Source organism: Pituophis catenifer, unplaced genomic scaffold, assembly GCF_029215685.1.
Source record: "Pituophis catenifer annectens isolate HBS135680 unplaced genomic scaffold, rPitCat1.0.hap2 SCAF_6, whole genome shotgun sequence".
Taxonomy (NCBI): Eukaryota; Metazoa; Chordata; class Lepidosauria; order Squamata; family Colubridae; genus Pituophis; species Pituophis catenifer.
This window is the reverse complement of record NW_027256886.1, coordinates 70,608,397-70,625,615: the sequence shown is the minus strand read 5'-3', so window position 1 is coordinate 70,625,615 and position 17,219 is coordinate 70,608,397. Positions and strand designations below refer to the sequence as shown.

Sequence of the window (17,219 nt, the reverse complement as noted above, 5' to 3'; positions counted from 1 at the left end):
AGAAGAACCAGACAGCAAAATAACTGTAGGCTATGATAGAATCACATTTCTCTGTTTATTGCTTATTCTGAGATCTTTAAAAAACAACAACCCAAAAAAACCCTCATACATTTATTCTCCAAACTGAATTTATTTTTCTTCATTCCCTTCCAAATAAAAAAGGCACAGAGATCAGAAGCTTTACTTTCAACAAATCACAAAATCAACAATCACTGCTATATATTACAGCCCACTTCCAAATTAAGTTTTAAAAGGAGAAACAATATGGTCAGTTTTCCTGACAGATGCAGTTGGCTTCACATTTCACATTCCCCAAATTAACTGCTGGGTAAGTACTTTAAACCCTATACTTTATATTTAAGGATATAAATATATCCTAAGGATATCCTAAGGATATCCTTAGGATACCTATAGACTGACATTTTGCTGTATAAGCCTGTTCCAAAGCAGGCATGCAGCCTAAAACTAAAACAGCATAAAAAGTTAACAAGGTTTTGCTAGTGCTAAGCATTTCAATTATTAATAAATGACCTAAGGAAATAAAAAGAGACATTCTCTTTCGTCGCTAGATGGCAGCAGATACCAGGAGTAGACAGAAAAAGTATTAAAATAAAGGTTCAAAGACTTATGCAAACAATTAAAAGAAATCTGAGCACAAAGTAATTTGTATTGTAATTTTATTTTTTTAAAACAAATTAAATACAAATAAATGTTTGGAATTTAAAATGATAATAAAAACAATACTATAAAAGTAAGTTTTGAGGTTTCATGACTATATTTCTGTCTTATTTTGCTCTACCACTTATGCAACTGATAAGTTTTAAGTACAGTATTTGCTATCCAATCATAACCTAAGTGATATACTTTTATTTACATAATTTCAATCAGGTGTTAGAGTACATCTCATAGAAGCACCACCAGGCATATTTGCCAGTAAGTCCATTCTTTCATATCTTTTGATTTTGATATTTTATTACTGAATTTCGTTTTATTTCTAATATATTTTAGAATTATAGGAAAATACTGCTGACTCTGATTTACATTCTGCCTCTATATTTGGAGGAAGGGAGGTCTAATTATCCTCCTCCTGATAGGGTTTTTATTATATTTGTTCATTCATTTATATTTATTTGGCTTTCCGTCTCAAAGTCATGACTGTGGGTGGCAGACAACAATTAAAAACTACATAAAAAAATATATAAAAACTCCATAGAAATACTGATCAGAAGCCAAGGTTAAAAGAAAAACTAAGTGACAGATTAAACACAATGACTGCACAGTTTTCCACATATTCAGACTCCCCAGCACAAGGACAAAACTGCATCTTTAAGACCTTGCAAATCTAATCCCTGGAGAGATGATGTTACAAAGGATGGGCGCCACAACAGAAAAAGCTCTCTTCCTGGGCTCCATCAGATGACATTCTGTAATAGAGAGGATCTGGATCATCGATGCTCACTAAAAGAAATATTTTGCTTTGGTTGGACCGTGGCTGTTGACTACGGATCAGTGGTGGTAGTCAATTTTTTTTTACTACTGGTTCTGTGGGCATGGCTTGGTGGGCGTGGTGTGGTGGGCGTGGCAGGGAAAGATACTGCAAAATCTTCATTCCCAGCCCACTCCAGGGGAAGGACACTGCAAAATCCCCATTCCCTCTCCACTCCTGGGGGAAGGATACTGCAAAATCTCCATTCCCATCCCACTCCAGGGGAAGGATACCACAAAATCTCCATTCCCACTCCACTCCATGGGAAGGATACTGCAAAATCTCCATTCCCACCCCACTCCAGGGGAAGGATACTGCAAAATCTCTATTCCCTCCCCACTTCTGGGGAAAGAATATTGCAAAATCTCCATTCCCACCCACTCTGGGGCCAGCCAGAGGTGATATTTGCCGGTTCTCCAAACTACTCAAAATTTCTGCTACCGGTTCTCCAGAACCTGTCAGAACCTGCTGAATAGCACCCCTGCTATGGATGGTTCCTCTAGCTTGGAGTGTCAATCTCGATTTCAGGGAGGGCTGCATCAAGGTTGTGTTTGACCTCGGGGGGGGGCATGGCCAGCTCTACATCACTCGTGTTGGGGGTGCCTGTGGTGGCCCGAGTGCTCTGCCAGCGAAAACAGAGCTCCATTTTCACTGGCAGAGGGTTGCAGGAGGCCGTCGCAGCCAAAAACGGAACTCCATTTCCACTGGCAGAGGCTCCATGGGCTGGTCCTTCACTGTTTCCAGGGCGGCCCTATAGACTGGGTGTAACTCAATAATATCCTTAACAAAACCCAGGCAAGGTGAGAAGTAGTGTTCATAAAAAAAGATTCAGACTTCTATTTTGGCTCCGGATTAGGTTTATTTATTTATTTATTTATGAGATTTATATGCCGCCCTATCTCCAGCCAGACCCAGGGCGGCTCACAACAGTAAAAAACATCTAATGAAAAAGTTAAAAAGAAATTAAATCCAAATCTCATAATTTAACAGTTAAAAGTTAGTCAGTATTAGTAAATTAAGACTAACAAGTTAAAAATTAAAACCTCATCAGTCCAGGCCAGCCAAACGAAACAGCCACGTTTTCAGGTCGCGACGGAAAGAGTGGAGGTCAGGGGCCACCCGGAGCTCTAGGGGCAGTTGATTCCAAAGGGTAGGTGCGCCCACAGAGAATTCCCTCCCCCTGGGGGTCGCCAGCCAACACTGTCTGGCCGACGGCACCCTGAGGAGACCCTCTCTGTGGGTACGCACCGGGCGATGGGCAGCTGTTGCTGGCTGCAGCCCCAAATATCCCAGGCCTAAGCCATATAGGGCCTTATAGGTAATCACCAGCACCTTGAATCTCACTTGGAGGGCAACCGGCAGCCAATGTAAGTCGTGTAGGAGAGGTGTAACATGCGAGTATCGAGATACTCCCATCAAAACCCGCGCGGCCGCATTCTGCACCAGCTGAAACCTCCGAGTGGTCTTCAAGGGCAGTCCCGTGTAGAGGGCATTGCAGTAGTCAATACGGGAGGTGACAAGGTTACCTTCCCTACTGAGTTCACACACATTCACAAGCCTTTCTGAATTCAAGCTCCTGCTTGATCAGCAAATAGTCAAGGTGAAAAAAAAGACTTTTGCCCAGCTTCAGCAGGTGCAACAATAAAATCCTCTCTTTTTTGGTGGTGGTGGGTAACTTGAGATACTAACTCATCATTCACACCTCTACGATATAGGAATGCAACATATTCTGCCTGGAGCTACTTTTGAAGGCATGTGAGAAATTGCAGTTGGTCAAAGATTACTATGGACTAATTAAAATATACAGATGTCTATGGAGATTCTCAGTCATCCAGGTCATCGTTGCCCCAAAGATGCTTTTCAAAAGGCAACTGGACTTTGTTTTTCCTTGAAGACTTTTCGCTTACTATCCAAGAAGCTTCTTCAATTCTGATTGAATGGTGGAGGATGGAAGGATTTATATTCCTTGCAGTCATTTGGGAATATAAATCCTTCCATCCTCCACCATTCAATCAGAACTGAAGAAGCTTCTTGGACTAGAAGTAAAACGTCTAAAAGGAAAAACAGTCCAGTTGCCTTTTGAAAAACAGTATATTGGGAGAATATATCTTTTTTGTGGGCTCAACACTGATTGGCCAATATGTTTCTGAATTCAATTCAAAGTGCTGGTATGAATTATAAAGTCCATCTTGGTTGTCTTTGGAATCAGGGAGAATCTACCCATCCTGAAAAGTCTTCCTGAGACAGGAAGTTTTTGCTTCCTATCCCACATTAAACTTCTTGTTTGTTTGTTTTATACAGCTGCCAGTGTCATGGTAGAGCCTCTGGATAGTTAAAAACAAGTTTTAACATAAGACCAAAAACCAAACCAAATTAACCACTGTTATGTATGTATCTATTTTGTGCGGGAAATTCAAATGCAACAATGCTTTGTGATTGGTTAACGGGTGTTTCAATACTGTATATAAGGAGGGCTGTTGCCTGTAGTTTTTTGCTGAAGTCTCACCCTGAATTAAAGAGCTGTTGTCACTAGCTTGCTTGTGCCTCTCGTTATTCCCGCGCTACAACATTGGCGACGAAGGTGGGATTGAGGCCACAATCAAAAAGAGCTCTGAGTTTCAGCCAGGCTGATGAGCGAACATGGAGACATACGGCAATGTCTGCCTACGTTCCGCCAAAACCCTTTGACCTGACCCGAGAGAAGTGGGGGTCGTATCTGACCAGGTTCGAGTGTTCCCTGGAAGCAAGCGAGATGCAAGGGCTCTCTGCGAACCAAAAAAGCTCCACTTCTTGAGCCACTGCGGGCCAGACTATTCGAGATGGCCGAGTCCCTCTGCGAGCCAACCCCAGTCCAGACGGTTCCCTGGGACGTCCTACAAGCAAACTTAAGAGCCCACTACGCTCCCATTCCTTCAAAGTTTGTACAGTGCTACGAACTCTGGGAATGAGTACAAAGAGAAGGAGAACCGGTCAGCGCATATGTGGCCGCTCTTCAAAAAGCCGCAACGCATTGCGACTACCGGGATCTAGACGACGCGCTACTCGAGCAGTTGATTTGTGGCGTGAGAGACACTCGTTTACAGAGATGCCTTCTGGCGAGCCAGGCAGAAGTCCACAAATATACAAAATATAAAAAATATACAAAAAATACAAAGCAGGCCTTAAAATAAATAAATACATTAATACATTTTGGGAGGTGGAAGCAGACTTCCTTGATTGCATTGCAAACAGCTTCTTCTACAAGCTGAGATTGCCTCCTTCCCAATTTTGTTCTCCCAGATATTTGAAGGATCAGGGTTGTTGGGGCAGCTGGATTTGAGTGGATTGCTTGCAGCAAAATGTCTTTTTGTGGCTTTTGTGAGATGTATGGTTTTATTGGTTATATTTTCTTTCTTGCTGTATATTGTAAACAACTCAAAGTACTGAGATTAGAGTGGTAGGCAATATAAGAAACCCTCCCAGGTAAGAATAATTGAATTTAATGGAAATTCTGTTTCAAGTCAGGATTGCAGCATTACTTACTTGAATGACGTACCCTGTTGTCTGAAACTACCTCGAACAAAATTGCATGTTGAATATTTAAAAGCACAATGTAGCAGTCCATCATAGTAGTGAAATCTGTCAACTTTAAGAGAACAACACTAATTCAACAACACACTGAGTGAATTGGGTGGGGTGATGAAGGAACCCTTTGCTGTACTTTGAGAAATTTATTTCTGCTGGCCGACGCCAAAGAGTTTTTGGCAGAGATATCTGTCAGAATTGTCCTGTTGGCCAAGACGAGGATCATATGAGGACACTCTTCTATTGCTGCCAGCAGTCCTAAGTAATTTCCTACAATAGGCAGCATGTCACGATGGATAAATGTTGTCTTCAGTAAGAGTGTCTTCTCAATATCATTAGCTGAAGAAGGTGAGCGGAAGGACTAATATGTCAGCTAATGGGCTTCCCATAAACATCTGATCAGCCATGAGGTAAAGCCATGAACCAAGCAGGCCTTGGTCTGATCATAGCATGGCTATCTTTCAAAATCAGTTGGTAGTTAGCTCAATGCCATAAATTCCACTAAATACATACATTTTGGACACATGTAATCTTGATCATCATCTAGAGAAGGGGTGTCAAATTCTTATCACGTGCTGGCCCTGCCCAGCTTTAGCAAAGGGGAAAAAAGTCCCGATACATCATGTGACACCGCTGTTACAGCACAAGTTTGACACCCCTGATCTAGAGCAGTAGTCCCCAACTTTTGTAGCTTGGCGGCATGATAGGCGGGGGAAGAGGAGAACCAGGCCTCGTGAGCGGCGGGCCAGCGCAGCACGCACATGCAGTGCAACTTGTGCAAGCGATGGACTGGCACACATGTGCACGCACAGCTCAAATTGCACAAGTTGTGCTGTGCATGCATGTGCACAAGTACCAGCCCACTGCTCGTGCGGACCGGTTGTGAATAGGCCGCAGCTTGGTAATGGGACACCACTAGAGCAGAATATTGTCTTACATTGGAAGGCTGGATCACATCTGTTTGCCATAGAAAGTAGTTGCTTTTTTTTTTTTGTCAGCCCTAGAAAATGAAGAGTTATTTACATGGCAGCACAACACACTAGATTATTACCCATTTAGATTACATTTTGAATCTTGCTCAAGGATACCCAATTGGTATCGTAGCCAAGCCAAAATTTGACTGTTCCAAAATTCATTCTTTCCATTATACCGTTCAAGTTCTTTTGACCCAAAAGCCTGGAAGATGATTCCTATTTCTTTACTAAAATCAGGGGACTAGCTATGTAGGTTGCATTTCATATACACATCATCTCTGCCAGAAATGTTTCTACAATAAAACAACTTGGACTTAAATGCTGTCAGAGCATGAAGATGACAGAGATCAAATTGGCTGCATGTATCGCTCAGAATAAATGCTGTAGGGATGTGCCTTAGAAAAGACATGGTAAGTTACAGTTTACCATTTGTGCAAAGCAAATAAATGGAGAATTCTGATAGGACAGAGACAATGGGGAAATAATTCTATGAAATGATGCTTCTTTCCCACATTATATTAATAAAAGAGAACTTCATATTGGAAGTGGTTAACTAGTTAAAACTCAGTGCCACATCCTTTCCCCACCTCCATCCTGTCGCCATGTGTCTGGCTCCCTTCTCTGCCATCTTGTCTACGCAATTTTATCTGTTAATGTTTTATTTTCTGTTTTTTTTAAAATCATGGATGATTTTAATGTTTTTAAAATGTTTTTTTAAGTTGTAAGCTGCCCAGGGTCATTGGATATAAGATGGGTGGCAAATAAATTTAATAAATGAATGAATGAATGAATGAATGAATGAATGAATGAATGAATGAATGAATGAATGACTACCAGGTTTTATATTTTGGGTGTAGGTTACATATTGGACTGAGTAGCATCTGCGTGTAGCTCTTTCACTCTCTTTCACAGAGAGTAGTCTCTCTGTGGTGACATGCAGACAACAACAACAACAACAACAACAACAACACACACACACCCCTGTCCTTTGTGTATTCACACTTGATAAGTTCACATTGAGGACCACATGACACCCGACAGAACACAATTAATGTTTCTAGTTTCTGGGCAAGATCTGTTTAATTTGTACAGTATTTTAATCTTGTATTTTATATTTTAAATTTTATGACATACGGTAGTATGCCTTATTTTAATCGTGACAGGAATAAATCAACAAACTCTAGAATTTTTTTAATTATACAGATTGTTCACGTGATCGCATTTGGTATGCCAAGCGAATGTCATTTCCTATCACAACAAACCTTATGACATCTCTTACCTGTCCCTGAGAATTGTCCAAAGCTCTCCACCTAAACAGGCTTCCATCAACATATATAAATACTTGCTGTCCTTAAATGTCCTATATAGCCTATAAAAGAAAGGGGGAAAAGAGTTATGAATGCTTACTGGACTTTGAAATGTTAAATACAGTCTATGACCTTCTGCCACTTAAAGAATAGGTGATGGTCTTTAGGTGTTATATTATTATTATCGTTCTGAGAAAAAATGAAGTCTATTCAGACTTCTGTCAATTCATTCTTTTTTTTTCTGAATTCAGTAGACAACATGTGACTTAGCTTTTGAGGATTTCTGCTACTTTTTTTCTTTTCCTGCATCAAGGGAATATAAATGTTGGAGGCTTACAATGCCAACCGTTACCAATCTCTAATAAATTATAGATGATGTAAGACATTTGGCCTTGAACTGCCTTCAGCTATCAGTCATGGCAAATCTCAAAAGATGCCCTATCATGAATGCCTCTGTCTGTGGGGGTTCCCAATTACAGAGGATATGCAACATGTCCTATGATATTGTAATTTTGAGAGGGACTTGAGTGCTACATTAATTAGACATCTCACAAAAGCACTGCCAGATGCAGAAGAAAACGGGTGTATCTCTTTTTTGGAAGCAGAGTATATCAGCTATTGATACCCATAATAAGCCAAAATTTGGTCTAGCAGCTTTGAAAACATGTTTGTAAATACAATCCAACAGGGTTGAATTATTTTAAAACTTCTGTCTTTTGATTCTGAAATTGCCTTACAGATTATTTCATGTTCTTTTCTGGATCTTCCATGATAGCAGTAGCACTTAGACTTATACACCGCTTCATAGTGCTTCACAGCTCTCTCTAAGTGGTTTACAGAGTCAGCATATTGCTGACAACCTGGGATTCTCATTTTACCAACCTCGGAAAGATGGAAGGCTGAGTCAATCTTGAGCCAATTGAACAATTGAACTGCTGGCAATTGGCAGAATTAGTCTGCAATACTGCATTCTATGCACTGCGTCACCACAGCTCTACTTATGGATAATGAAGGGTCTTAGGTGTATATATATAGTCCAAGACTGTACTAAAGATGTTTTGTTTTTTCATTTCTTGTCTTGTCTTTAGTACTCCCTAGCTTGATGAGAATTCTGACATATAGAAATCTCACATTTTTGCAACATTTGGACTGCTTTTGATCAAAATAAGCTATTTTGTGAAGGGATTTTAGTATTTTTTTCCCTTAATTTTCCTTATTTTTCTAATCTTTTTGCTAGAAAGCTGGATATTTTGAAATAACCCTCAAGCAGAAATAACTTTTACTTGTATTTTTTTACTATTTTATACAAGTTTCATAAAATTATAATGAAGGTGATTCAAAAGAGGTTAGGGATCCAAGTATCTAAAGAAGCCAAGGCGTAATTCAATGTTGTTCTAAGCCACCTTGTAACATTTTGGAGGTACAAATGTGCGCATGTTTGTGTGTATCCACCTATACACAATGAGTTACTAAGATATGACCTGTGCTGCTATAGCTATTAGTTAAGAATGGGAAGGAGAGCAGAAATAACAATAGCAGTAGCACTTACACTTATATAGTGTAGGCTGTACTTACACAGCCCTCTCTAAGCAGTTTACACTAAGTCAGCATATTGCCCCCAACAATCTAGATCTTCATTTTACCAACCTCAGAAGGATGGAAGGCTGAGTCAACATTGAGCCAGTGAGAATCGAACGGCTGGCTATTGGCAGAATTAGGCTGCAATACTGCATTCTAACCACTACGCCACCACGGCTTTTTGAAACGTAGTTAACATGCCTTTAGTTAGGCATAACATTTCATTGTTATTAATAACCAAATGTCTATCTTTAAAAATGAATTGGCTGTTTTAAGTTATTTATTGTCTGTTTTTTTATGCACATTGCAACTTTACTTTTCATTTAAGTTACACTATGGTATTTACAATGATAAATAACGTAGTAAGGATTCATGTACTCGTTGGATATTTCAGGCATTTGAATGAATGTTTAGAGCAGATAAGGCATTATATAGCAATTTGATAGAAGAATGTAATGAAAAGCTGAGAACAAATTCTGCACTCTGAAAGTTTTATCCAAGAACACAAGTCATACCTCACAATAAAATCTGAGTGAGCGCCTTGCATGATCTGTTTTTCTGAGCGTATATGTTCTTGCTGTCTCGTGTCTACTATGTGGCGTTTCTTTAGTATCTTCATTGCAAAAGTTTTTGATTCATCACTTTTCAACTGCACCTTGAGGAAACCAGACATTTGAATGATCAGAATCAGTGGTTATAGTAGGGCTCCCAAATGTTGAGCTTTGAGTACATAATCGCTAGTCGTTACTTTCAAGTGCAAAGTAATACAATCAACAGGCTTAAAATTCTATATTCAGACTCAAGTTAATGGCCGTGACAGCTTATTCTTCCTTTGAGTAAAAACATGTGAAGAAATGTTATCAACTGCCCCCAGAAATACGAAGAATTCAAGACCTTGGTGCCTTCCGCCGTGCCCTGAAGACCTTCCTTTTTCAGCAAGCTGGGCTGGCTTAATGCTTTTTAAATGTTTTAAATATGTTTTGTTATTGTTTTTTAACTTTGGGGCCAAATTTATATATTTCTTTTTAAACTGTTTTTAATGTTTGTATTTATGTTTTTTACTTTGGCTGTACACCGCACTGAGTCCTTCGGGAGAAGGGTGGTCTATAAATTTAAAAATAAATAAATAAATAAATAAATAAATAAATAAATAAATAAATAAATAAATAAAATTGCTCTAATTTTCACTCAGGTTACTAATGAGTTGGGATGGAAAACATGTTGGAAGGGGCTAATCTGATTTTAGGGAGTCAGAATAATCATTTTCAGGAAGGAAGTAATCTGATTATTTAAGAAGATGAATGTGATGAGAAAGTCTGTTCAATTATGAGGAAAAATTGGCATGTTATTTGAAATTATTATCATATTTATGTATTTTAAAATGTGTTGGTAGTGGTTTGTTATCCGAGTTCGTTGTTTAATTTCCAAACGTTCAGAAGCTAAACAACAAACTGGGATAACAAACCACCGCCACCATCTACCACCCGAGCTACAAATATTTTCTGCCATTTCTAATTTTAAAATCTTTATATCTTGCATCTTATTCAGTAATGGGAAGCAAGATGTATCCTTGCATCCAGGTCAGGCAGACGATGTGATTGTGGTGCTGACCAAGCTTGGAGACTGAGAGTTTGGATGGGGAGAAAGTGACTTTGATTCAATTTTGGCAAAATGGGGAGGCTTTGGGGTTTTGACCCCACCATCTTCAGGGTCTGGTGATCTGTCATAATTGACTCTGGACAGGGTTGCACCTCCCTAGATGAGCTGATGTGTAATTTGGGGGAGTCTTACTGGACTCACCTCTCCTGCTTCAGAAGCAGGTGGCACCCATAGTTAGGAGGGGCTTTGCACAGATTTGTCTAGTGCCCCAAATATGCTTTTTCTGTACCCAGGGGCCATGCTCGTGATTACTCATACTTTAGTCACTTCCCATTTGGATTACTGCAATGTGCTCTATGTGGTGCTGCCCTTGAAGACTACTTGGAAGCTACAATTGGTCCAGAATGCAGAAGTGCGTGTGGTACTGCACTTTTGAAAATGTTGCACCTATGTTGGGCAAGCTACACCGGCTCCCAGTTTCCTTCTGTGTCAAATTTAAGGTGGCGGTTACCACCTTTAAAGATCTTCATAGCATGGGATATGGTTATATGCAGGACCATCCCTCCCTGAGAGTGTCTGTCCATCCTACCATGTTGGATAGGGTGCCATGCTCTTCCACTGACATCTTGTTATCTAATGAGATCTCAGAATTGTCCCTTTTCTATAGCCGCTCCTACTTTAAGGAATACCTTCCCCAACAAATGATTGGGCAGGCGCTCACTTTTTTAGTATCTTAGAAGGCTATCAAAATCTGGCCTTTTTACTCAGGTACTGGAATAGAATGAAGCTATCTGGAGCTGATTGTGGGGCATCATGAGTGAGGGACTGGATTTTTGTTTTATTTTACAGCTTATGATTTCATAGTTACTAGTTTTGTTTTGAGCCACCAAGAATTGTGTTTAAGATGGGCAGGCATTCATATAAATAAACAAATAAATGAAATACTAACAGAGGTTGAAGCCATGTCATTTACCAAGTTTCCACAGCTTAGTCTAGAACATTCCTCATTCCATTTCACCGCTTTAACCGCTACGCCACATTCCCTCTCTTATTTGACTTCCTTTTTCTTTACTCACCTTCAGCAATGACAACTAAACAGACCAGCAAACCCTTTACCTTTCCACATGTGTTTTGCAATGACATCTCTTTTCAACATTTATTTTAGCTTTATGTAAAAAATAGCTCCTTCAAACATAGTACATTATATAAAGTTTGGTCAAATGTTTAAACAAAACACTTAACTTTGACCAGGTAAAATAATTTTCAACAGTCCTTTCGTTATGCGCTCCAATAACATTAAATTATCTACAACTGCATCGTCCTTATTCCCTTATTAAGAAAATACCGTATACTGTACAGAAGGGTTAGGGTTAGGGAATATGAAGGAAATGAAAGGAAAAATGGAATAGAAATGGGCTATCTCTACATTCTATTTTCTATTTCCTTACAATGCTAATAATGAGATTTTAATTCTGCCTTGAATGTAAACATGGAAAAGGTTGCATGTTCTACAGTATATTAAAAAAAGAAAGAAATTCTACTTCCTTCTAGCACTGATGATATTACCTAGTTTGGTAATGAAACATCAGCAAGAAAAACTACAAAGTTCACACAGCACTGTTAATCCTACCAATAAATGTCATAATAAATAATGACTTTATTTATATTGATTTTATTTCTATGGACATCCATCTTGTAAATCTAATTCATCTAATAACATATTAAAAGTAATACAGAAGAACAAAAGCATGAAAATCTAGAACATCTAGAAGCCACCACGGGTTTGTTAAAAACAGATCATGCCAAACCAATCTTATTTTATTCTTTGACAAAGTGAATAAATTAGTAACCAAGAGAAATTCTGTGGACATAGTATACTTTGAGTTCAGTAAGGCATTTGACAAAGTAGACCACAACCTATTTTTTCTAAGCTAGAAAAATGTAGTATAGACAGCATCACCACCAGATGGATTTGTAACTGGCTGACAAACCATACTCAATGAGTTGTCCTTAATGGTGCTACATCTACATGGAGAGAAGTAAGCCATGAGGTTCCACAAGGTTCTGTTTTAGGCCCAGTACTCTTTAATATCTTCATAAATGATTTGGATGAGAAAATAGAAGGGGAATTCTTCAAATTTGCTGATGACATTAAACTGGCAAGGACAGCCAACACCCCAGAAGACAAGCTCAGTATCCAAAAAGACCATGACAGACTTGACCAATGGACCCTATCCAACAACATGAAATTTCCTATGCAGGAAAAACCAATGGTACAAGTACAGATTAGGTGAAACCTGGCTCAAAAACGGTAACTGTGAGAGGGACCTTGCAGTCCTCGTGGATGATCACATCATGAGCTAGTCGCAGTGTGCAGCCACCGCCAAAAAACCAATACAATCCTTGGCTGTATAAACAGAAGCCTAGAATCAAAAATCACATTAAATATTAGTACTACTTTATAAAGTCTTAGTAAGACCACACCTGGAATACTGCATCCAGTTTAGGTCACGACATTACAAAAAAGATGTTGTGATGTTGGAAAAAGTGCAAAGAAGAGCAACTAAGATGATTAAAGGCCTGGAGACTAAAACATATGAAAAATTGTTACAGGAATCGGGTATGGATATTCTAGGAGTGACATGATAGCAGTAGTCCAGTATTTGAGGGGCTGCCACAAAGAAGAAGAGAGTCAACTTATTTTCCAAAGCACTAGAAGGCAAGACAAGAAACAATGGATGGAAACTAATCAAGGAGAGAAGCAACCTGGAACTAAGGAGAAACTTCCCAACAGTGACAACAATTAACCAGTGGAACAGCTTGCCCTCAGAAGTTGCAGATGCTTCATCGCTGGAGGTTTTTCAGAAAAAAAATGAATAGGCACTTTGTCTGAAATGGTATATGGTCTCCTGCTTGAGCAAGGGGTTGGACTAGAAGACCTCCAAGGTCCCTTCCAACTTTATTCTGATTGATTGAAAATCTACACTGGTTGCCAATAATAGTCCAAGTAAAAACTCAGTAGAAACAGTAGCATCTCACACAACATCTAACTCCCCAACTCTCATGCACTGAGCCACTGGGCCACCTTTTAGTCTCCAAAGGTCTCCAAAAAGCCATCAAGGCCCTTCCTAAATTTAACCAAGTTTGAAGCCAAATATATATGGAGTGGCAGCAATCCATTTGGGAAATTCTAAAAGAAGATGATTCTTGTACTTTTTCCAAACAAGTAGATGGAACAAATATTTTAAGGTAAATTAAAGCGCCTTACAGCAAGAAACTCTGACTCAAGAAAATGAATTTATTTCCAGAAACTTTTCAATGGGGGCATTGAAGCAGCATGCAACCTTTTCTAGCTTTCACTGGAGGAAACCCAATGTCACAATTCACTGGTTCACATACTCGACCAGAGTTTGTCTTCTCCGTGTCTTTCTGAGGTCAGAAAGAAATCATTTTGAAAGAGCCGAAAAATTGCTCAATGATTGGATGGATGAAAAATGCAGATGTGTGAGAGAACAAGGGCCAGAATGTCAGTACTTCACGTTGCCAGTTTTTGCTGTACATTGAAAGGGAAATTGTTCACCTGAATAGTGTGGAATGAGAGTATTTATGATGCAAGTCATCCAGTCAAATGAGATGCATTTGTATGCTGCCCAAGACAAAAAGCTGCTTCATTTAACAACTCTGGTCTCTAATAGCTTGACATCGCCGGTCTGCCAGAGGAGGAAAACTCTCTTTCAATCTAATTTCCTTGCTGTTACTAAAGGAGATGCAATTTGATCATTTGTTGAAAGTTTTCTGCCTAGATTCCTCTTTTGAATGCAATTGGCATTTTCTCCAATAGAAGCAACCTGAGCATGTCAGACATTTGGCGTTTCAATCAAAGATGAGGCAAGACAAATCAGCAATATCTCAAAACCGAGGAAGCAAAAAGTAAGTTTTTGTGCAGATCATTAAGTTCTGCAGAGCTTTAAAATAAAGCTTTAAAGACAAACCCAAAGGTTCATATAATAAACTGTTTGGATGTACTTAAAGGAATGTACTAAAGTCAGTGGGACTCTGATGCAATTTCTCACTAACCCAAAATCTCATTAAAGCTCATACAATTATCTGCTACAATGTCCTACCTGTCAATGACTACTTCAGCTTCAATCACAACAATACATGAGCACATAATAGATACAAACTTAAGGTAAACTGCACTAAACTCAATTGCAGAAAAAATGACTTCAGCAACAGAGTGGTCAATGCCTGGAATGCACTACCTGACTCTGTGGTTTAATCCCAAAACCCCCAAAATTTTAACCTAAGACTATCTACTGTTGATCTCACCCCATTCCTAAGAGGTCTGCAGGGGCGTGCATAAGAGCACCAGCGTGCCTACCCTCCCTGTCCTAATGTTTCTTCTATTTGTACCTATTTTATGTATCCAATCCATGCTTATACTTATTGTTCTTGACAAATAAAATAAATAAATAAAATAAATGTACAATTAAATCTAGCTTCAACTCGGTATGCTTCATTTGATCATTGCTTTTTAGAAAAACAACATTTATATTTCTAGCATTCAAGAAATCAAGATGGTTTCCAAACCTTAGTTATACTTGTGAGAAAGAAGTGCTGTATAAAAATAGGTGTTATTTAGAAATATGATCTTCATAATAGCTATAGAATCTACTTTGGCACCAATGACTGAATCATGAGTTCTCGTATTGCTCTTAAATGGTGACTCCCACTATGACTGTAGCCAAAATATGGCCACTAAGTAATAATAAAGGAGATTAAGGGATTCTCCATCTATAATGTGTGTATATATACATATACATACATACATATACATATATATACATATATATACATATATATATATATATATATATATATATATATATATATATATATATATTAAAAACTATAAAAGATCACTATTTCATCCCAAATGATTACAGGTTCTGCTTAGTGCCAACCAAAGTAATATGAATATTGGGGGAAAAAAACTATATGGAATGTACAAATACAAAATAAATGTTCCTGTTTCAACCAATAATTGACTGGAAATCCAAACAGAAGCCTTCCTGTTAAAAAGGAATGGCAGTCTAACATTTTGCTGTGAAATGTCTACTTATTTTTCTCAAATAGAAATTTTTCTCAAATTTTAAAAAAAACTTCAGGTGGTTGAATGCTAAATAGTTTGGACATGAGGAAGAGCCACCCACAAGTAAAGGAAGGGTTTCTAATACTGGCTGACATCCAGCATAGCCTGCTATGTATGACTTTCCTGTGAGTGAAGCTAATATCTGGAGAAACATCTGTTGCTGGCAAGAATCCATATGACAACTGCTCTTCTATCCTGTAATGGAATGGGAAGCATCTCTGCATGAAAGGAACTTGTTGTATCAATATACCAGTGGGTAATCCTTCTCCCGGTCATATATATATAAAGTGGTTTTCTATCGAGGCATCTGGTCTAGCCCAACATATGAGAGGGAGCATACTGCTTCCATTTTCGCCTTTCAGCTCCAATCCAGGAGCCCTCAAACAGTCACATTTACAACAAACCATTTTATACCAAATTTATATTTTGCTGATAAAGAAATAAAGGAATAGATCTACACGAGTCTCCCTTTATTTCTTTATCAGTAAAATATAAATTATATATATATATATATATTTGTTTTTGTAGATTTTAACGGGTAGAGGTATACAAGTTTGGTGTATTCGGGTCTTTTCCCGTGTAAGATTGATAGTATCTTGGCGACGTTTCGATGAGGTCCCACTCGTCATCTTCAGGCTGGTGTCTTTGGCTTTGTACTTGTGTGAGGAAAGTGGCTTTCCTCACACAAGCACAAAGCCGAAGTCACCAGCCTGAAGATGACGAGTGGGACCTCATCGAAACGTCACCAAGATACTATCAATCTGACATGGGAAAAGACATGAATACACCAAAACTTGCATGCATATACATACATACATACATACATACATACATACATACATACATACATATATATATATATATATATATATATATATATATATATATATATCCACACAATTTAAATTAGAACAGAAATGATGAAATATTTATGGTCTAACTCCCTTTCACATACATATGGAAACACATACAAACACACACACACACACACATCTTCCTTCCTCCTTCCTTCCTTCCTCCCTCCCTCCCTCCCTCCCTCCCTCCCTCCCTCCCTCCCTCCCTCCCTTCCTTCCTTCCTTCCGGCATAAGCATAAAGCATAAAGCCAGATGAATTACCTTGGGCCAATTGCCCTCTCTTAGCCCTGGGAAGGAGACAATGACTTGTCCAAAATCTTGTCAAGAAAATTGCAAGGACTTGTCTCAAAGGTACCGCTACGATACAAGCGATGGCTGTTGTAGATTATAAGAACAGAGCCTATTGCATGAATCTTCGTTACGCAACTAGAACACTTAACACTTGGGGGAAGCTAATCAATCAGAATCTAAAATGTAAATCTCATTTACAAGATTGTAAATACACATTCTCAGTCAATGTCCATTGTAAAAGGCCTTTGTTTAAAAAGATTGATTGATTGATCGATTGATTGATTTTTGTCAAGCATATATAAGATTACAGATAAAGTATAAACATGATTGTGAATACATGAAATGTATAAACTTGATAAACATGATTATGAATACATGAGATGGTTACGAATAAATGGGGGACATTAGGACAG

At 38.6% G+C, this 17,219-nt stretch overlaps 1 protein-coding gene across 2 annotated transcripts in view; it reads right to left on the bottom strand.

The window, feature by feature from the left end:
- The window catches only part of PRKG1 (protein kinase cGMP-dependent 1), an 884,536-nt gene that overhangs the window by 11,370 nt on the left and 855,947 nt on the right, over window positions 1-17,219 (bottom strand). For both annotated transcript variants that reach the window (XM_070945009.1, XM_070945008.1), the window contains exons 11-12: window positions 9,425-9,564; window positions 7,304-7,393 (exon numbers count right to left, since the gene is read on the bottom strand). In XM_070945009.1, coding sequence (XP_070801110.1) covers window positions 7,304-7,393; window positions 9,425-9,564 — 230 coding nt within the window. The remainder of the gene's footprint in view (window positions 1-7,303; window positions 7,394-9,424; window positions 9,565-17,219) is intronic.